Genomic DNA, 22,259 nt, shown 5'->3' with positions numbered 1-22,259 from the left:
AAGTGCACATTGACAGTATTTCCCAGCCAGATGTATTTGAGCGGCACATGCATTTTGCCAACAAGTCTATTCTATTCTACACAAACAAAACCGCAACGTTTTTAGTAATGCCCACTCACATCCCCATATTGGTTGAGCATCCGAATGACACGGTCAGTGAGGTTGAAGATGTCTCGCCAGTCAAAATCAGGCACGTCATCTGGACGGTCCTCTGGTGGGCCATTGTACAGGAAGTTGAGGATGTGTTTGGAGGAGAACGGCGCCTCCTCTAGACTCCTGTCAATGAAATCCATCACTGATGGATTACAGATGGTGTCCTGAAACAAAAGGAAGGAGGGGAATAACCTTTCTTTACCCTGTTTTTTCCATTTAGAGCAAGAACCTTTTTTTTCCAAGGAAGACATTGCTGAGACACCAGCAGGAACACAATAACATTTCATAACAAAGAACTAAGAAGAAAAAAGACAGGGGAAGCAATAGTGGGGAATTCAGAAAGAAAAATTCAAAGTTATGTTATTAAAATTGTTTAGCTTCCTCATCATTTATTCATCATTCACTATTTATTTGTCTTTTGTCTTGTTTTTTCCATCAGTGAAAGGGAAGCAAACAGGGCCAAAAATATAATAGTCACAGCTTATAGAGAGGTAGGAAAGAGACAGATAAATGGAAAAGGGAAAGAGATGGCATATTTTGGTAAGATAAGGTTCTATATTCAAGGAGGAAACTTTTAACTCCTGAGACCTAAGCAGTTATCAGTGAGTAAAAGATCAGGATAAAAGAACAACAGCATCATTAATCATCTCATTCAAAGAGACAGTTGTTAAGGATTGGATGTTAGCTGAACAGCAACGCAAAGGAAGATCCTGATCATATCTGCTGTATTAGGCACAGTAGGGCTGGTATGTAGATGTAATTTTGAACCACAACTGAAGTTAATTGTTAGTTTAAAGTGATTTAAATGCTGCATGCAATCTTTATTCACTGACTCTTCCAATATTTGGTTCAATGTTCAAGGAGTTTCTACGGTGAAGACATAATTTGATAAACTTAATTTATCCCTGTCTTCATTATTTATGGTGTTCTGGTGTACTATTTACACCTAATTATTCAGTAACACCATATTGTTGTCCTACCCGGATCATCTTGACTTGGATTCCATCTTGGAAAAAAGCCCAGATCTGAGGAGCCACTTCCTCCCAGGCCTTCCCCATGGTCCTCAGCCTCTCCAGCTCCTCAAATGTAGTGTTAGCCTGCAAGAGAGATGGGCACATGTATAGAAATATATGGACACATGTAAATACCCACATTTTGCTCCCATAGAAGACATCAACAATGTTGGGGTGAATGTCAAATCCACACATGTGTACACGCGCACATGTGTACACAACACTCACAGACTCAAATACACACACTGTCACAGTTCTCCTAATCTCCTGCTACATACCATTCCCACATTAAACTCTCTGTGAAAACAGGCTTTTGAAAAGACAACACACACATTCTCACACAAAGAATTCCCCCAGGCCTGTTCAGATAACCAGCAACTGTGCAACAAATGCACTCAGTGCCAAATCGTCAAATATTTACTGCACGCTTATCGTTAAAACCCTGGATGTGTGTTGGTACAGTGCTTTGTGTGACAAATACCAAACACTGGCTATTTCAGTATTCAGTCATGTGCATTGGGGGATGAAAGCGCTCAAGAGTACACCCAATTAAACGCCTCTTGTGTGTGTCTGATTTTGGGTGACAATGAGGACAATGGAGCTGGGGTGACAATGGAGGCCGTTGGTGACAACTGGCCGAATGTATTCACCCTGCCCAGTGAATCTCAGTCAGGTTCCCACAAGTGAGCACTTCCTCACTCCCCAGGGCAGTTTAAAATAGCAGGGAAAAGAAAGAGGGGGGTTTGGGGGGGTGGGGTGGCGGTGGGGTCTTTAAGGTGATTTCTTCAACAGCGCTGTTGAAGGACCTTGTAGCTAGCCAAGATGTTGGGAGTTCTTTGCCCATGCATACATACAGAATAGTAAATATAATGTTGCAACAAAGTAGTGAGTATTCAGCGCCACAATTATCTAGACTCAATAAAAAAAAATACAAAGCCCTTACACACACTACTTATTCATCTTTGTCAAGGAGGTGACAAACACATCAGGTGGCTGAAAGAGTAAATATATATGGTATTCTATGATTGTCATACTATGTTTCATAGCCAGTGAGAACATTTGTCAATTATACTCCCCAAATGAACACAAGGTAAATTCAATATTGTAGATAAATAATCTCAGATTCAGTCTGTTCATGAATGCCTATGACTGGTTCCAACTTCCCGGGTAATTCTTCTGTTAAAACATTCATGGTAGAGGACTTCCATATGGCTATATTTGGATAACAGCAGGAGGAGTTGAAGATGCTCAGTTTAAATATTGTCTTCTATTATTGAACATGTTGGGTGTATACCATTTTGAGCCAAAAATAGCAAAGCAATCAGTTCTTCTAAGTATTTTAAAGTAAAATAACCAAATTGACTCTAGTTTTATGAAGGAAATGTTTAACTTCCTTGTCCCTCCAGTGTTTGCAAAGAGTAAGAAAATACAGCAAAGAGCAGCGATGACAGGATCAGAGCAGTCACATAGAGAATAACAACATATGTTTGAAGGCATGGCGCTTGACGTGGCATTTCCTGTGAAATACACTGATGCCTGACAGAGTTAAGATGAAGACAAAGAGCCTATAGAGGTCATATTTTTTGTCTTGTAAAGTAATGGATGGACCCCTTGGTCATTAGTGTCTTAGTGCAATTAAGATCCCGATCTAAGGGAAGAGGGAAACAAAGAGGGCACTAAAGGTCGGGAAAGAGGAAACACAGCTATGTGTGTGTTATCACACGTCTTGAAGGACAGATTCTTGCTGCTTACATAACACTGACAAAGCCATGGCGCCACTAGACTGCCTGGTAGTCACCACAGCCGATCAGCTTGTGCTCGTCCATTGCAACCAAGCCATCCATGACTGCTGCCCCCCTGAGGGGCTTTGACCAACACGTACCTACATCTAGAAACAAAGGGCTGGACATGACATGAGGAGAGATGATCCTCTTTTGAGGGCAAATGCATTGTTCACTGCAGTATAGGCTCGCCTGCTCTGAAGCAAACCAAAGATATGGATGTCCTGGACTAATAGAAAAAATCTAGAGGTGCTAATCTGGGAAATCTTCTTTATTTATTTTCATGAAGTTTCCATTATCTCTCCATCTTTGAGTTTCTGTACCTGCTACTTCTTATAACCCAACCACACAATTCTCTTGTAAAAGCAAAAAAAAGCAAAAAGTAAAATGAACCACATCTTGTCTAATAGAAAAGTTTTTTGCCAGAGTACTACCAGGCCTGAGGGGTTTACAAGTTCTTCCACTTACATGCTAAATGCCACAATTGTGTCATATCAATCAACGATAGGTTTTCAGTGTAAATGGCCGAATCACAACCTGTAAAATGTATTAAACCATGGTACTATATAAGATTCAGCAAGTGTGCTGCTTACATTTCGTATAATCTGCCTGACAGCTGGGGAGTCGGGGGCGTAGAGGATCTGTCCCATCAGCATGGGCTTGACAGAGTTCCACACAATCCTGGTGGCAGGGTTGGACTCCAGTTCTCTCATCAGATCATTGCAGAAAGGAGCTGGAGGGAAAGATTATGTGCAAACACTGTCAATATCACTGTCAGGCAGAACATGTTGACAAGAAGTTGGCAGCCAATTATAGGAAAACAGTCGCACGTCATGAAATATAGTTGCAATGTTTATCCAAAAATGCAAAGTACCAAATTGGGTGCAGTCTGGATGAAATATATAGGAGAAAAAGAGCCCAAAATGTTTTGTAAAAAAACAGAGACCCATGTGAGGAGTTATGAATACAAACAGGATTTAGAAATGTTTCAAAAGTTTAACTTAATTTCATTCAAAACCCAAGTGTCACTGTACACACCAACATATATATACACATATATATATATATATATATATATATATATATAGATGTATGCATATATGCATATGTATACATACAATGACTTATCTTATATCTGTCATACTAATATATGGTCCACTCACTGGTGCTGTTGTCGTACGTGTAGTGGCCCTGTGCACTGCCACTGCTGATTCCAAGGAAGGCTTTGTAGTTATTGTCCTCGTACCAATTAAAGGAAGTGACTCGAGAGAAAGCCCCCTCGGTGTAGCCACAGACCAGGCGGGAGGCAGCTGCCATCACCTGCCTGAAGGACAGATTGTTCTGGAAGAGAGGAGTCACAACCTGGAGAAGCTCCCTGGAGCTATTTCTCTGGAACAACTGTAGAAAGATAATGCAAGAAAAGCGAGGATGATATCATCATATCATGATATGTCCAGTGCAAATTTATAAATGAGTGGGCAATGAGACTGTTAGGATGTCCAGTTTTGTGACGGAAAGTCCCATAAATTTTTTTCACTGGTCATTGTACGCTGTTGGGTTACTGGAAGTTAAAGTTCTTCTGAGGCTTGGATAGGCATAAATATCACAACAAATAAGACTGCATTTGAAAATATCTGGTGAATTGGTAAAAAGTCAGAAGTATTAGATCATATATATTCAAACTTTAGTCACCTACATCTCCCAAGGAGCCAAGTTGCAAACATAAAATCTGGTAGCCTGTGCCACTTTGTACGGTTGAATGTAGGGTTTTGTGGAACTCTTACATTCAACAGTTTAAATCATTCACTTTCAATTTCTTGATCAATTAATGTAGATCATCAGCTGTGGATCAATGTCATGCTCACAACAGCAATAATTCAACGATCTGAATTTGCAGCACCTCTGACTAGCATCTCCTCCACAGCAATGACATCTACTCCTCATGGCTACTGTGATATTTAGAGTTGATTACTACATCAAACTGTCTAGAAGCTGACCCATTTTTAAGTGAAGGTCACAGCCCTATTATGTGTAAATCATGGAGGAGACTCCAATACTTGAAGATTGAGGAATAGGCCTAATAATGGTATTGTATGCATAAACCTAATGTGGATTTACAGTGGGAAAATCACTTCCAGACCCTGCAGCAGTTATTAGATCATTGCTCTATAAGACATAATTTGACAGACTGTTAGCCATGAAATACATAAAAATGAGAAAAACTAGGGTGATACCAAGTAAATGTGAAATTACAGGACATTTACAGGTCATTGTACCAAGATAACCTTCACAGAGGACCATATAAAATAGTATACTGTACACATGATAACCATACAGTATCACCAGAAATTTGAAATGCCATTATGCCATTTTTGTAAAATAAAGTCATCACATACCTAAAGTCTTTTTGTAAATTTTCATAAGAGACAGTCTACCTATCTATCACTGCTGTCCAGAGAAAACAATATATCTCCAGATCTGGATTTTGAATTTTTGTAGTAAACTAAAGAATTATGTTCCTTTAGGGGTTCAGAAATAAGGCAAATAAACCACTTATCTGAAAAATGCATTGCCACAGAGCTGAAAACAAGACTGGTCGTCAAAGAAAATTGCCATTTTCTGGATACATGGTTTTGACAGGACAGCAATGCTATGCTACCTTAAAAATAAAAATATGTTCAAATAGCAACAATTCATTTTTCTTTTTTTTTTTCTTTTTGGCTTTGTTATCTTCTGAAGGGCACATCTGATTTTATACTGTGTATTGGCGGGGAATGACCGAGAGTGGTTTCACGTCACCTATCGTCGAGACAGAGACGATTGTCTCGCCAACAGGATGTCAGATCGTCAGCTACACTAAATATCCCATGGAAACCTCCACAACAAACAAAGCAAGTATTTCCACTCATCCATTTACACTCAATAAAGGTACAACACAAATTACACTGATACAATTGCGCAAACACAACATCTTACACTAAACTGCAAAACACTTGACAGAAGGGAAGATATGGTTGCATTGATGTGGATAAGTTCAAACAAAATAATGGGCACACAGAGAGACACATAAACAGATCTTTCATTCACCACTGGTGTTTTTGTTTCATCAACTTTAATGTCTGGAGGTTTCACCTGTTCCTGCAGCTTCAGTGTTGTTTCCATTGCGATGGTCCCGTACTGATGATGTATCTGTTTTTGAGGCTAAATGGGCCTGTTCTGGATTTAGCCTTCCTCATACGCACTAAATGATGTCCCCCTACTGTCTGTGTTTGCGTAAAAACTCAGGCAAGAGGAAGCAACTGTTTCCTGATGGCTAAAAATAGTAGACAGTGAACTTTTGAATAGAATTGGACTGGGGCTGCATGGGCCTTACCTCGCGCAGTTTGTCTGAGGAGGCAGAGACGACCCGTACCCAGAAGTGAATGTCAATGCCTCCAGAGTGATTATCCAGAACAAGAGGAAGCTACAGAGAAACACAAAAAAAATATTATTATATGAATCCTATAATGTGTTTTCCTTTAATTAGTGAAAACTTTTATTCAATCAATCAATCAATCAATCTCTAAACTGTAAATGTGCAGTATATTTTTCTCAACATTAACACCACACTTCCACCCACCCAATTTCTTCCTGACACAAAGGATGTTAAAGATGTCTCCTCTCTGGTGTCACTTTCTCTGTTTTGAAGAGCAACAAGGATAAGAGTCGCTACCAGCCCTTGATAACGCCCAATATGCAGCCTGACCAGGTAACATGATAAAGTTAAAGGTCTCATACTTTCAATTTTTCCAGTGCTTTATTTGAGGTTTTGATATCCATAAGAAGAATTATTTCAGGTTTCAAGTACCAAAAGCCACTTGATATAGTTTTACATCTCCTTTCTCAGGCTTCCCTCTAGAGTTCTGTGAGCCAATAAGAAGAGAGGCCACAAAGCAGTATCTGTTTGCGCTGTAAAACATCTGAAACTGATGTCTAGCCCACTACCACATGTCTCTTACAGTATGACTGCAGTGCAGAGACCTCATCATCTCCGTGATAATCTTGTTGCCTTTTTTTTTTTTTTTTACAAACATTATTGAAAGCTCAATGTCAAAACAATTTTAAATCTAAACAACTTTATAAATGAAAAAATTTATTAATATAGGGATAAAATGTGTGGCGTTAACGTGTTTTAATGGACCAAAGAGAAAAAACAGAAATACTGTAAGTTTCCCTTATATCTGCTGAGTACTGCTTTCTCTTGATCTGCTGGTTTTGCCCAGAGATCTTCCAGCCAGCTCACAACACAATAGGCTAAAGGTTCAGGAAGCAGCACGAGGCCAAGACACAGAACTGCCAGAGGAGACATCCTTCCTCTTTGACATTTCTTCCTATCCCAGTGTGTGAGAGAGAGCGATACGGAGACTAAAGTTTAAGCATTTTCCTGCTACAGTACAGACAGACAGATAACTAAATACACTTGGCATAGTTGCATGTGATTGTGCCTGGATGAAGACAAGGCAGAGGGCAGCCATTGTTGCCGTCTGTTTCCAGTCCATTTTTACTCTCAGTGCCCTGTGATTACTAAAGAGAGGATCCTCCCTAAGCTAATTACAGAAAGAGGCCAAGTCCGTCTGCTCCGCTAATGCTCATGGCTGTTTCACAAGTCTTCACGCCTCCCTATTTGAAGAAGCAGGTTGGCAGAGTTGGAACACAAACTGAATCATTTTCAAAGTCATTTGCACATAAATAAGGCCTTGCTAAAATGTAATAAGGTCAACCAGTTTCCTCAAATAAGTGATTTCAGTTCATTCATTTTTGGAGGTCGTTTTGTTCTGTTTGCGCTTGCAATTACAATTTCTCTCAATTTTGCTTTCAACCTAGGAAGTGAAAATAATTAAAACTAATTAAAACTAACTAACTAACTAAAATTGTACAAAATGCTGCAGGAATTATTAATATATGTTTTTTCAGCCATAATTTATACATATTGATTACTAGTATTTTCTTATTTGTACTAACAGATCATGGTTGTGTATAATGATATTATTATAACTTATCTTTTTTCTACAACACTGGGTGATATTTACACTTTGAATATTCCACTTTTTTGAAATGTAAAATACTACCACCTGAAAATGATCTTTCATGGTTATCTGTAATATACACATTTATCTGAATGGAAAATGATGTCTTTGTATTGAAGAAAAATACTAACAGCTGTTTATCCGTTGTGTCTCCTGACTTTAAACATGCTGTTTGTCAGACAATAGGCCTGTGTCAGCTTGTTGTTTTGATCCAGATGTGATCCGAGCACAAACCCCTGAAGTCAGACATAAGGTGCAACCAGAGATAATTCTCTGAGTGTTAAAGTATGAGGGACATCTTCCTGATATTACTGACGACTTTCACCTGGAGCCACCCTGTCAATGTTATTCTATGATATATAATATAATATATTAATATTTTTGTACAGACAGAGTATAATAAACACAGCTGTTGAAATGTCTCCTAATATTCATGAGCCATTTTCAATTAGCTAAAGGAGGTCTTATTTGGCAGTCAGGTATATCATTAAATCAACTTGTCAACCAGATTAATGCATTCATTAGACACGTGCAGTGCATAAAGTTAACACTTAAATGACACTGCTGGATAACTATTCCGATAACTATTCAGCCAGAACTTGGCTCAGCCTTATCTGAGTGACCCTTTGAAAATCTTTGCAAACAACTTAATAAACATGGCAACATCCCAATTTGGACTCATTCAGTTACAGCCGCATACAGGCCTCTATTCATGAAGTGAATGGATAACTCTGTCAAGGCGAATGGTGCATCTATAAGCTGCATACTGTCAGACATCAATAGATGGCTTTAAAGACTCTTGGCATGTTTATGAGCAGTATGTAAATGCGGAGACAGGGCTGAGAATGGACAGATATTGATTGGGCAGAAAAGTAACAAGTAACTTATCAGCCTTCTAAATCCCAGGATATACAAGCACTGACCAGCCGGAAGAGCTTGAAGAAGTCGACATTGGCGTAGAATTTGTCCTCGATGATCTGCAGCCGTTGTGGGGTAAGGATACACATGGCATTGCGAACAGCATAGAGTCCACGACGGCTGGGGAAAATAAGGAATCGCTCCAGCAAGTTCAGGTTGCAGGCGATGTCTTTTAAATGCAAGTCTGGGACCCCAAAGGCAAACTGCAAAAAAGAAGGACAGGAGATATAGGTTACTGCACTTCAACTCAGGGAATGCAGTAAAAGCTGCTTTGGGTAACTGACGGACAATCAGTCAGGAAGAAGTTCCAGTGTTGTCTTGACTGTATGTTTCAGGTTATTGTTATGCTAAAGGGTGAACCATTGCCCCAGTCTCAGGTCATATGGACTCTGGAGCAGGTTTTTCTTCAAGGACTTCGCTGTAATTGGATGCATTCATCCCGCCCTCAGTTCTGGGCAGTCACCTTGGCCCTGCTGCTGAGAAGCCCCGCAACCGCCCCCACAGCATAATGCTGCCACCACCATGCTTCTCTATAGGGGTTATATAGGGATGGTATTAACCAGGTGAGGAGCAGTGCCTGGTGTTCGCCAGACATAGTGTTTTGATTCTTGCTCAAAGTTTCTGTCTCATTGGACCAGAACATTTTTTTCTCATGCTCTCAGAGTCCTTTAAATGCTGTCTGACAAACTTCGAGCAGGTTGTCATTTACTCAAAGTGGCTTCTGCTCCAGCCACTCAACCATGGAGGGAGGCCTGATTGATGGAGAGCTGCTGAGATGGTTGACCTTCCAGCAGGTTCTGCATCTCCACAGAGGACCTCTGAAGCTCCATTAGAGTTAATGTTGGGTTTCGGTCACCTCCCTGACCAAGGCACGTCTTGCCGAGTTACTCGGTTTGGTCAGATGGCCAGCTCTAAGAAGAGTCCTGGTTCCAAGCGTCTTCCATTTTTCACAGTTACTGAGGTCTTTATGCTCCTGGGAAGACTCAAAGCTTTAGAGACGGTTTTATACCCTAACCCCACCCTTGCTCTGATCTATGCATAACCACAGTTTCATCACAGAGGTCTACAGAGAGTTCAGAGAGTTGACTTCATTGTTTTTTCCCTGACATGCAGTGTGAATTAAGGGACCCTATATACACAGGAATAAGCTTTTCTAAACTATGTCCAATCAGTGCAATTTATCACTGGTGGACTTAATCACACATCTCAAGGATAATTAAAGCAAACAGGATGCACCTGACCACAGTGTGGAGTGAGATATTAAAGGCTCTGAATACCTCTGTAAATGAAAGATTTCAGTTTTTGATTTTTAATAAATGAAAATTTTGTTTTTGAGGTTAGTGGTTGGTGCAGTTAGTGCAGATAAATGGGTAAAAGTGTGAAAAAGTGAGGGGGCTTAAATACTTTCTTAAGCCACTGTATATAATCCAGTAATGGTGTTGTTGGATGCTGGTCAGCCTAACTTCAAATATGAAGTACTAACTAGTCATCCTGTCTGAATTACCTTTCCTTTAATTTGGATATAGCAGGTGTGCACATCTGCACTGATTTTAAAATTAACTTTCATCATGTCCCTGCCACAGTTGCACAAGAATGAACAAGTTGGAAAGTTCAATTCATACACAGACACATACATTCACACCTACAGTCACACCTGGGAACATGACCTGTTCATCTGAAACCACTGCACAATTACTCAAACACCAAAACGGATTAACTACTGCCTTCCTGAAACACTACAGAGTGAACAAATCAGTCATTTCTGGTCCTTAGATATATAAGAATTGTTGTTAACATTTACAGTGTGACAGCCCTGGTGCCATGCAAGGTAAAATGTAGAGTCAAGACTGGCAGACAGGTGTGTGTTTATGCATGCGTATTAGTGTGCGTGTACCTGTTCGGGCCTGATTTGAGCATTGACTAAATGATTCACCACAGACTCTGTCAGAGGAACGTCTCTCAGCAGGAATGATGTCAGAGTTTCATCGTCCTTCAGGATAGTCTCCACTTTTACCCCTCGGCCTAAACAGAAACACAGAAGCAGTTCAAGTGAATGAAAAGGCATGTGAATGACAGCTCTTTAATTTTACATTCACATGCAGCTGGGTTCAATGACCATATGCTGTCTACCAACACATATTTATTAAAGCTCCTTTTGATCTTGATATTTAGTGGCACATATTTTGGGCAAGTTGTGACAAATCTGCAGGATTAAAAGGACAGGAACACAGGATTAAGACACTCCAGCTCTGCACTGTCTCATTGTTTCAGGGGCCTGTCTGTGCATGAATAAAGTTTGTTTTGGAAGCTACAGTATACAGAACATGAAATCAAGAAAGGGAGTGGAAACGGAGATATTGATTTTAGATGAAAGAATGTATTAATGGACATGGAATAGAAAAGTTTTTAAGTCTTAAACGTGTGTTTCTAGCCAAAAGGGGCGAAATGTCGCAGAGAAACGTGATATATTATTGGGCTTTTAGGCGTATTTGTTATCAGCAGCAGCATCAGATAAGTGTCTTCAATCTTCACAGAAAACTTCCACTCCACTGTGTCAAGTGGTGAGAAAAAAGGTGTCATCTCTGTTGAATGTAGCCATTTGTTTTTGTGGCGAGGTTACTCACACTGCCTGAAAGTTTACGAGGCACTGACTGCTGACATGAATGTCCCCGGGGGTATTACGCATCTGGGTAAAGCAACACACAACTGTCAAAACAGATGCTTCATCACAGTGTTTCTTTTGTACAACCAACATTGTGCTTGAATGTGCAAGTTGGGCATCCAATCATAACATGTGGAACTAAAGATATCCGAGGTACACATGAAGGCAACATGTGTACCTCGGAGGCAGCAGAGGCTACATTTGTATGGAGCACATACACCTGGCTGTACTTGTTCATAACCAGGGCCTTGAAATGTGAATATTAAATCCATTCAAACATTTTCTGTCTCCTATGACCATGATGAGTCAAATTCATCAGTTACATAACTTGGCTCTCAACATGATTCATTTTTCTTTCTTTCATGGGAACTTGTGTGGAATGTGGACTCATATCTTTGTTAGTCCATCTACATATTTCTCCATGAGAGTGGCAGCATAGAGAGCTGCCAGACATAATCATTCACAGGCTGGAATGCACTCAGCCTTATCCCACTTCCATCATAAAGATTTATTTTGCCAGCAGGGAAACATGCTGTACATACAGCATTGAGTTACATACATTGACAGTGGATTGCTAGCATGGTGTCCCTTGATATAGGATCAGCGTTTCTGTGTTTTGTCATGGGGAGAGAAGAGAGGCATGGATGGGGGGGGCAAGTGAATAGCTCTCCCACCAAATAAACAACACGCTGGCGGTGAAAGTAAGCAGCTTACATTACGGGCCTTTCTTAAAACCATGTGATGTAATCCTGTTACGCTGTACGAATACACACGGACTCATGGGAATAGAGGTGTGAGATATGATGTAGACTGTGACATTGTTTTTCAATCAGATGGTGACTCCGAGCTTTCATCTATCAGTATGTATTCATAATAACAAAAAGATATCTTGCCTGGTTTGTTTACTTGCAGGTTGTGTTTCCAAGTTCTATTAAATCTGCAGATGTGTTTTACAAAAAGTCATGACTCTCTAAAACACAGTATGTTGATGAAAGCCTGGAATACTGACCTGAGATGTGTTCAGGATGGATGCGCAGAGTATCCATGAAGTTACTCATGGCATTCAGTTCCCTCCAGAGGCGACCGAGCTGGATAAACTGCGGATCGCTAAAAAGAAGCTCCTGGGCATCTGAGTAGAACCGAGCCAATCTGAGAAGTGAGATCAATAGCAGATCACACACATTTAGTCTTGACGGAAGATTCATACATGACTGTAATGTATGACGGTAAGTAAAACATAATCCAGAGACTTTTGAACACATTCTCTTTGACTCCATTAAATAAGTCTGCCTTTTCATCTCAGGTCAAATGTTTCATAGGAATTCAACATCTCTGGCTTAGATCCATCTCCCTCTACCAGCGCAGCATGATACTCACATGGAGTTGTTGTAGTTGGACACAAGGCCAGGAGATTCACCACGGGTGGGGTACTGGAAACAAGGGTTGTTGGCATTACAGAAGATTCCCTGGATCCATGGCAGGACCCCTGTGGAGGGCATGGCCTTGTTGGGGAAGTGGCCTGAGGGAGAGGAGACACTGTTCGCTTTCAGGGCTCTACACAAGTCATTTATCAACATTCATGAATAGGATGCCATGGACCACAGAGGACAGAGTTGCTGCTTACATTCATGTTGACGGTAGAGTGGATTCACCCTTCTTAGCCACACCAGTCCCATAAACAGTATAACAGGCCACATGATCTCCATAAAGAAGCGTATCTGGTGGAACAGAACAACGTAAACTTTCTAAAAATGAACATGACTGCTTTGGAAGCAGTGAGTGACTCATTAATTTAATACATGAGCAGACATTAGTGTGTGAGTGTTTTATGTATGAAAAAATCCAAAAAAGTTAACTTGGAGACAGTTCATATAGCAAACTGGTGCAATAGGCCAAGAATGCCTCAGCACTTTTTTACTATTATTATTATTATTATTATTATTATTACTCAATCAATTAGTCTCACATGGGTGTGGCAGTCCTAGACTTGAAGTCAGTAGGATGCTAACAGCCCATCAAATATTATGCTGACGAATTAATATATAATATATATGTACATACAGTATACTATTTCATATGAAGAAAAAAAAAAGTTAATTTACCAGATATAAATACAATACTGAATAATACACAAATAATCCAGACATTAACTGGTGGTAACATTATAACTTTCAAAACTTTCAAAATGTTATGACCAAGTCTCCTGATCAGTTTTACCAGAACATGCTGCAGGCTTAGGAGATATTTTCATGAAATCTGATTTAAGTGCTTATGTGCTTCAAACCTGGAAATGCTTTAATACTTTTTTTAGTTTAATCATATGTTGTACAGACTGTAAAACCCTCTAATGCAAATTTGAGCTACATAAATAAACCTGACTCTGACACAAGTATAGTGGGGTATTTTCATAATTTATCCTTAAGCATGGACTGTATAGATGATCATGATCAGGCTCCATTTTTGGAAAAAAAATTAGATGGTATCATCAGCAAAGAATCAGACCTGAAAGCATTTTAGCTAACTTGACAAATATAGTTTGTAGTTAATGACTGAGAGGATTTTACCCTCTGCCTCCTGCGGACGGTCCAGTTCTTCCACAGCAGGAGTTTGACCTGTCTTCCTGCCCCCATGGCTGGCTCCTCCTTTTCACCCCCGCAGGGGCTGGCACCAGCCAACAAACCTGTATTCAACCATCCCACAGTGCTACTATAATCCAAATGAAGCCTCCTTAGGCATTGCAAAAAAATCAACAACTTTAAAAGTTTGCATTGTGAAAGCTATACTTTGTGGATGAACTGCTATGCACGTCATAGAGCTGTCCCTTCATTCACCCAGCTCCATGTGAAAGCTAGCAATAGCTCTGCAATGAGGTTAATGAGCTGTACACTTCACATGGCTAGCGTAACAATTATAGACCTTCCCACAGTCTAACAATATGCTCTGGTTACTATTCATGGTTAATGTCCCCACCAAACAGCAACGGATCATGCACATTGCAGTTGCAAATCACAATCACAATCACTTTATCTTTAATCTAGGTTAGTTACAACTATTATGTAATTTTATGGCTCCAAAATCACTAATTAAATATATATAATATGGCTACATTTTAAAGCATAAAGTACAGAATAGCATAGTATCACTTACCTCAGAAGAACAGTGTAGACTGACAGCCAGTAAATAAAGCATAACACGGCATATTCTACCGAGTGTTCCTTGAGGTTGCTAACACAGCTTGTTTCCAGACCTTGTGAATAGTTAAGCAGATTGATTTAATCTCCTTTCTCAGTGTTGGGACACTGTGAATGCCTCTCATCCATTTGTAGAGGCCTTCATGACCTAACCACCTGGCACTCATACTGTATAATCCTATAGTCTTACCACTGTTTAATAAATATCCCCATTTTGAATTACAACTGAAGAATCTTTTCGCAGGTCATCACGCTGTTTGGTTCACTGTACAACATGGATCAAGCTCTTCTTGCTAAACAAGAGCTCAACATTGCAAAACTACTGATAATCATGGAAATTATTCTTCTTTGTTCAATAAAGGTGTTGCAAATTTTAATCATTTGAAAAATAAAAAAATCAAACCATCATGATTGGAAGTTGTCAGATATATTTTAATAAGTTACAAAAGGGTGTTTGTTTTCATGTACCTGTTTTTTTTTTTTTTTTTTTTTACACTGAACTTTTCAACAACATTCTGTCAACCTTGTACATTACCATGAAAAACAGATACCATTTAAATAAATGATGTGTTTCCTATTACTTACAAAGATACTGTAAGATTTAGGTTAACGATAAAAAATACTTCAGTTAAAAAAAAAAAAAAAAAGAAAAGAAAAACACTTTGGCTATTATGAAATGTAGATGTTATCTTAAAATAAGAAAGATAATGCCATGGCATTTCTAAAAGCTTTTCAGAACAGTTTGAGTTGACACCATACAAGTTCAACAGTATAAAACAAGTGGATGTACACCCTTTGCAACCGCTGCTTCATAACATTAGCAGATGCCAATACAAATATTCAGTACAGCAAGTAACAAGGGTCATTATATTGCTTTATACACAAGTTATTAGCAAAATGATTAATTATAACCTAAATGTAACGGTTTGAAACATTATGACTCACAGTAGAAACATGATTTGTGGAAGAGTATTCATGTCAGGTAAGTGCACCAAACTTTTTTTTTTTTCAAAGTCATGGCTACATGCACTATTGTAAAGATTCAAACATAGTTTTTGGTATATAAACATACATAGATAGTGAGCGTGTAAGAACTTTATACAAAATATTCAAATAAAATGTAATTGCACAGTTTCAAAAGAAAGATTTATAAATATTCTGACCAGGTGCCAGAGTGTACTGAGTAGGTGATTGGTAAATGAAATATTGGTGAATCATGTTAAAAAATATACAGCAGTTTAAGTGCATCATGTTTGTCTTTTGAGGACAAAGGTACATTTAATTCTCCACACAATGCCCACAATGATAGCACATCTGGAAATCGTCTTTGCACTGCCAACGCAGATGTTTTTTATTCTTTCACCAACAGAATATGGCACACAGTGTTCACATTCCACCACTGTTTCTTAGATCTGTGATAGCCCCTGACTAAGAGAATCACACAAAATGAGCCTCTCGATGTTCCACCTCTTGGAGGCGTCTGGGCCTTAGTCTCTGGTACACTGGTTTGGCCTGGTTTTGGCCCAGTTCCTCAGGGCTAGAACTGGGAGACTGAGACATGGCCACCTGCTCAGCCTCTGTGACCTCTTCAAGAGGCTCATCTACAGACACTTCTATCTCAATCCCCAACTCCTCCTCCTCATCATCCTCCTCCTCCTCCTCCTCCTCATCATCTTCTTCCTCAGCACTGTTAGTTAACACACAGTTCTGCAGCGCTTTAGCTTTGCTCCCTGATGGGGGCTTGTAGAAGGTTCCAGGGGGAGGCTGGAGAGTCCTGGGAGCCCTGAAAGCTGTTGTGATGGGGCTATACTTGATTACATTGTCCTCTCTTCTTAAAGTCCTGCTAGGTCGCACTGCGACGGTGTAAGGTCTGTTGGGGTAGATGGTGCTAATAGTGTCCCCTGTAGTTCCAAGGGAGAGGGTTGATGGCACAGAAGTTGATAAGTTGCTGGCATCCGCTGCTGTGCTCTCTGTGGACGAACTGGCCACAATTCTGACAGACCTAGAAGCAACATCGTGCTTGTACTGTTTGTCCCAAGTTCTGCGTAATGTCTGGGTGTCAATAAATGTACTCCGGTAATGCGTGGCCACTCGCAATTTTGTATTCTCTGTTTCGTCCACCTCCTCGATGGACTGGTCACAGCTGCCTCCTTTCCTGACGTCTTGGTCAGCGCTGTTCCAGCTGTTGTTCTCGTCGACTTGGCCTCGGCTTAGAATCTGTTCAGCTGGCATGCTGACCGGCCGGGAGGAGAGTTTGTTGCGAGGTTGTCGAAGCTGGACCCTGGTGACTGTGATATGCTGTGAACGACAGAGCCCTCTCTCGCCAGGTTTCGGGACTTCAGGGACACCTGATGATAAAACCCCATTGAGGGTCTCTGAATCCACTTCATCAACTTTAAACACAGAGAATAAAAAATGATTAGACATTAACATAGCAATTAAAATGACGTGGACTTCAGAAATTCATAGACAATATCCTGCAGAGAGCTTTAAGAAAATATTCTGTAGTAATAATAATAATAATAATGACAGTAATAATGTTCTCTATTGTTTATCTAGGTTTGAAACAACACTGACCAGGTTCAAAGTCACTTCCATCGAGGCTCGGCGTGGTCTCCTCAACCTCAGCCAGTAAGTGGGAAGAAGGAATAATGGAGGAATGCCTTTTATACACCTTAGAGGTTTGCTGTATGGTAGGGCAGAAAACATAGCGTCAATGTATGTTTTATGTTAAATGAGAAATGGACAACCCTGCTGTGCATGATCCCATTTTTAGCATGAAAAACACATTACCTCCTTAATATCTCCCAGCGACTTGGAGTGCCTGCTCAGCCGCCTCTCCTTCTCCTGGTGGGTGAGGCGGGTGTCGGGGCTAGGGTGGGCATCAACCTCTGTAGGCGAGGAGATGCTTAGTGGACTGAGGGGGGTGTCAAAGACCATCTCATAGTGTCTGATCAGGAGCTCCACAATGAGTGCTTGATAGGGGTAATCCACCAGAGAGGAGAGAGAAACTTCTGCGTCTGCCTGCCTTGGCTTGATCAGCGTTGGGCCAAAGATGATACCCAGGTTGCTTGCCGTCATCTTATTCTCCTCTGACCGCTCTGTGACCCTGGAGAGGAAAGAAGAGGAGAGGATGAATAATCAATTAGTAATTATCAGATCACTATTTGTAAACTTTTCGCAAGTAGGAACAGTTTAATAATGCACTCAACAGAAATCTGTGTTGTGTGTGATGTGATTGAGGCCTACCGGTGCAGATGCTCTATTAGGAACTGCAGCGTCTTGTAATGAGCTGGTGGCAGCTGCCTCAGCAGGTCCTTGATCTTGAAGAGGACCCGGTTGAGATCCACGCTGACCTGAGCCGAGGCCACCGGGGTGGGACTGAGACGTAACGCCTCCAGTTCCTCCACAATGACACTCTGGCTTTCTTTGGCCAAACCGATGAAGTCGTTATAGAAGCGGAACAGGATGAGTGGCTCTGGAAGCTGCCAGCGAAAACATGGAGGAAATGAGATCAAGTAAAACAAATGAAACAAGGAAGTTAATGATAAACAGAAACAACTGAAATATATAAGCAAATACACAAGTGGAGATTAGGGGATGAGAAGTGGAGAACATGTGCTAAAAATAAACAAAGACAAATAAACACCACTGCAGTGGTTTTGTTCAGCAGAGTCACTTTTAACTATCTCGTGTCCATATTTAACCTTTGCAGGTTATTATGTTATAGGTAAGGTTTCATAAGCAGCGCACCTGTCTCAAGTAGAGTTTGAGTACGTTGCTAATGTCGTGGGGATAAAGGTCGGAGAGTTCCACCAGGTCCTTGCCGTTCTCAAACGCCTGGCACAACTTCTCCACCCGAGACTTGGCACCATTCACACGGTAGATACCCTTCACAGCACAAAAACAAAATGCATTCAAACTCGGGAAAATTAGATGCAATTTTCTGGCTCACCATGGTGACACTGGGTGATCACAGCTGCCAAATATTAACAGGATTAGAAACATAAGCGTTGCACAGTATATGCATTTACAGAAAGTTCGTCCAGGCTTTAAATTAAAGAATGTGGGTTAAAGATTTATGCAATCTAATCTGGTGCCAGGACAGTGTTTGCAAATGTAACTTGTGCATTGCTGTTATTTCCCAGAAATCACTTTTCATGTTGATACTTAAGAATAATTCCTGAAAACCATTATGAATGACAACCTCTACCGGCCAAACCACTGCATTTTATATTTTGAGTCATAGTTAGATCCTCTTAAGCGAAGCCAAAAAGAAAATGTTTGAGGAAGCTTTTCAATACCTCTTTTCTAATTGTGAGTAACATTGTCATGAATAATACAACTCAACCCTCTATTGATGTGACAAGAATCATTTTATCTTTCATATCTGACTGGAAATACCTTCATGTTGAGCGCTCTGTTCTCGATCTCTGACGTACACTTCCGTATGATGAAGGGAATGCAGTCCTGACTGTTCTTCGCTGCCTGTGTGAAGTCGATGCCAAAGAGGTGAAGCCTCCCCTGGAGCTTCTTATGGCCACACTGGATGGCCAGGGTTTCCAGACACTTCTTGTGGCAGGCCAAAGAACACTGCACACAAGTCGACATGTATCTCAGTCACTCAAAAAAAGGCAGTTGCAACAAACAGCTTAAAAGGTGGAGAATAAAATGGATGAGGCTGAACTGTATTTGTCCCTGCTGACCATCTTAATGGTTAGTATAAGAAAAGTAAAGCAAGTGCAGAAAAGCATACGATCCTACAAACACGCACTTCCTGGGACTTTTGGGACGTCCCACTCTAGGAGACCAACAGACACCCTGTCTCTATACCTCAAAGCCATTTTAAAGCATCAAATCCAGCTGGTTCAGTGTTTAAAATTTGGGAACAAAAATAAGTCCTCACAAAGTCACTTTTGGGAACTACACAGTGAATTAAGACAAAAAAAACAAACACAGAAAGCTGCATGACATGTAACCCATTGAACCAATACCATGGAAAGATTCCAATACACTGCAGAGTTGTGTTCTTATGCTTATGCTCCTGTCAGTGTGTTTACCAGCATTACATAACCAATCTTTAAAAAAAAATGTCCAGCAACCCCTTTGTTATTGCCTTGTTCATTGTTTGTAATAAATATGGAAAGAAACTGGATCTAAAATAAACAGGGGGGGGGGGTGGCACGGGGTCGATGGAGGGGACTCCTCGGAAGACAAACAAAAGGTCTTCAGTTTCCACTGCCCGCTCCCCCGACTGAGACCAGTTGGTGGATTTGGTCTCTGAGGAGAGCTTGTGGCCAGATTCAACTCTCTCCTTTATTCAAGTGTTTTGATGAGGGCAGAGGTGGTCTTTCTCTTTTGTTTTAGTTTGATTTTTTGCATTCCATGAATGATAAAGAAGCCATTGTGAAACTTTGGCAATGTTCATCCTGAACTTGTACTTTGACTCACTACATTTAATAAAAGGTCCAAAGAGAGTCGTGGTTGGTTCTATTCATTCTAAAAAAAAAAAAAAAAAAAAGGAAAAAAAAAAGAATGAAAAGAAAGAAGAAACCAAGGTTACCTCCTCACACTCTGCTCCATGAAACACCACCAGGCCATCGCACTCTCGACACTTGGAGGGTGCTCTGAGCTTCCTCAGCTTGTGGGTTTGAGCTGCCTTGGACATCTGGGTATTTCTAAAGGGACCTGGGGAGCTGGCTGTCTCTATTACAATCTCACTTAAACCTGCAGAGTGAAAGGGGAGAGGGCATTAGAAGCCATCATCTTCCTGTGCCTTATGTACTGTAAGAAGATACTGAGAATAAGGTCATTCTCATACATAAGAGATTATACATATTAACAAATATACAATATATAGAAATATATAAGAAAACACAATAACAAGCTAAATATATGCAATGTAGGAAAAAAAGGATAACTTAAGAACTAACTAACAGACAAGACATGTTGGAAACATGAGGAAAAAGGGGAATGATGTGGTGCAACATTTGTGAGTGTTCAGTTTGACTCACCGTTATCAGAGGGCGAGGGAGGCTCTCTCTCATCCAGATCATCAGCAGAAGACATGGTGCCAGTGGAGGGGGTTCTGGGTAATCTCCTCTTGAAGTCTCCTGAACAGTAAGGCAGGACACACCAGTGAGTCCACATCTTCACAGTCACTTCAAGTCAGTTTCTTTCCTTTTCTGCTCCCTGTTTTTTCTACATCACAGTGGTGGCAATGAGATGTACTGAGCCCCGGACTGTGACAACTTTCTCAATTTAATGCATCAATGAAGAGGTGTGGTCGACTACATGTTGTTGATAACCAAGACAATCCAGGTAGGGATTGTTGGGTGATTCACAAGTCCATTGACTGATTAATGATTTCCAATAGACCTAATTTTAATAATGTTGTTGAGCCAATCAGGAGGCTCAGCCCTTATTGTCTCATCAGGGATAAACTCCTACACCGTTAACACCTTGGTTGTTGGTGGGTGGAAGTGGGGATTGCATTGTAGGCACTTTGGTACAACTAAAAATGGCATACTACCCCTCCATATTTTGATATACATTATTACTAATAGTTGACTGACAAACTACCATCCTCCCCCAGCCAAGGACAAATAGTAAATTATAAATTCTTATATAGAAATTAATTCAAGAAAGAAGGAAACAGGATACTGTGTTAATATCTACTGTGCAATGGCGAAACCAGTAAATATAATTTAATAATAATAGAAGGTCTTGCATGGACAGACACACATTTTTCAAAAACATGTTTTCACCTGCAAACACTTGCAGGAGTCATGCTAGATCCTGATTTGTTCTTCTAAGGACATTACACTGTGACACATATGTACTGTTGCACAGCAACAGAGGAAACACAGAGAGTAACCCAAACACCAAAGCTACTTTTTTATGTTTGTGTACATTGTAGACTGATACAGTTGCATAATGTTAAAACCAAGAGGCCCTGTCAGGGGTGGCTAAGACCCTGGATTCTCAGATAACATGCCAACAAAGTTGGGTGAACATCACGTTCATAGGGGAAAAAGTACATGGAGGCCCCGGGGGCATTTAAGACAGTCAGCGCTGAGGAATGCCCATCCTGTCTATCATTTGCAAGGTGTTGTTGCTTTATCAATGACCTAAGCCTGACCCATCTGATACTTAAAGCTGCGTGCTATATGACGAGTGTGGGAAACCTGATGATTTAGCTTTCTTGGCTGTACGGTAAACACAAAAGCTTCAGAGGTGGAGAATGTGTTTTGACTTCCTTGATAGAAAATGTGACAGCAGGCAAAGATTTATGCAGGGGAACAAAAGAACACATGAAGCTGTTAGAATGCTATCCTAATTAATTAACAAGCAGCCTGACCATTAACACAACCTAAAAAAAACAGTAAGCCATGCATGTTTGGTTTTTGTTTGTTTTTATCCTGTTACAACAATTTCTTACTATGTGACCACACACTCACACACAACTGTTATGC

At 40.4% G+C, this 22,259-nt stretch overlaps 2 protein-coding genes across 5 annotated transcripts in view; both read right to left on the bottom strand.

Annotated features, from left to right (window-relative positions):
* The window catches only part of abca4a (ATP-binding cassette, sub-family A (ABC1), member 4a), a 35,469-nt gene extending 21,246 nt beyond the window's left edge, over window positions 1–14,223 (bottom strand). The window contains exons 1-11 of the mRNA XM_056364963.1: window positions 14,158–14,223; window positions 13,218–13,311; window positions 12,971–13,112; window positions 12,603–12,742; window positions 10,826–10,953; window positions 8,937–9,134; window positions 6,321–6,410; window positions 4,111–4,345; window positions 3,541–3,680; window positions 1,134–1,250; window positions 120–317 (exon numbers count right to left, since the gene is read on the bottom strand). Of these exons, the coding sequence (XP_056220938.1) occupies window positions 120–317; window positions 1,134–1,250; window positions 3,541–3,680; window positions 4,111–4,345; window positions 6,321–6,410; window positions 8,937–9,134; window positions 10,826–10,953; window positions 12,603–12,742; window positions 12,971–13,112; window positions 13,218–13,311; window positions 14,158–14,223 (1,548 nt within the window). The remainder of the gene's footprint in view (window positions 1–119; window positions 318–1,133; window positions 1,251–3,540; window positions 3,681–4,110; window positions 4,346–6,320; window positions 6,411–8,936; window positions 9,135–10,825; window positions 10,954–12,602; window positions 12,743–12,970; window positions 13,113–13,217; window positions 13,312–14,157) is intronic.
* Window positions 14,224–15,195: 972 nt separating this feature from the next.
* Window positions 15,196–22,259, bottom strand: part of arhgap29a (Rho GTPase activating protein 29a) — a 34,563-nt gene continuing 27,499 nt past the window's right edge. For all 4 annotated transcript variants that reach the window (XM_056364551.1, XM_056364552.1, XM_056364553.1 and 1 more), the window contains 8 exons: window positions 20,799–20,897; window positions 20,348–20,511; window positions 19,189–19,377; window positions 18,538–18,675; window positions 18,034–18,269; window positions 17,578–17,893; window positions 17,362–17,470; window positions 15,196–17,177 (listed from right to left, as the gene is read on the bottom strand). In XM_056364551.1, coding sequence (XP_056220526.1) covers window positions 16,222–17,177; window positions 17,362–17,470; window positions 17,578–17,893; window positions 18,034–18,269; window positions 18,538–18,675; window positions 19,189–19,377; window positions 20,348–20,511; window positions 20,799–20,897 — 2,207 coding nt within the window. In that variant the 3' untranslated portion in view covers window positions 15,196–16,221. The remainder of the gene's footprint in view (window positions 17,178–17,361; window positions 17,471–17,577; window positions 17,894–18,033; window positions 18,270–18,537; window positions 18,676–19,188; window positions 19,378–20,347; window positions 20,512–20,798; window positions 20,898–22,259) is intronic.

This window comes from Seriola aureovittata, chromosome 20 (genome assembly GCF_021018895.1).
Source record: "Seriola aureovittata isolate HTS-2021-v1 ecotype China chromosome 20, ASM2101889v1, whole genome shotgun sequence".
Classification (NCBI taxonomy): Eukaryota; Metazoa; Chordata; class Actinopteri; order Carangiformes; family Carangidae; genus Seriola; species Seriola aureovittata.
This window is presented reverse-complemented; position numbering and strand designations above follow the sequence as displayed.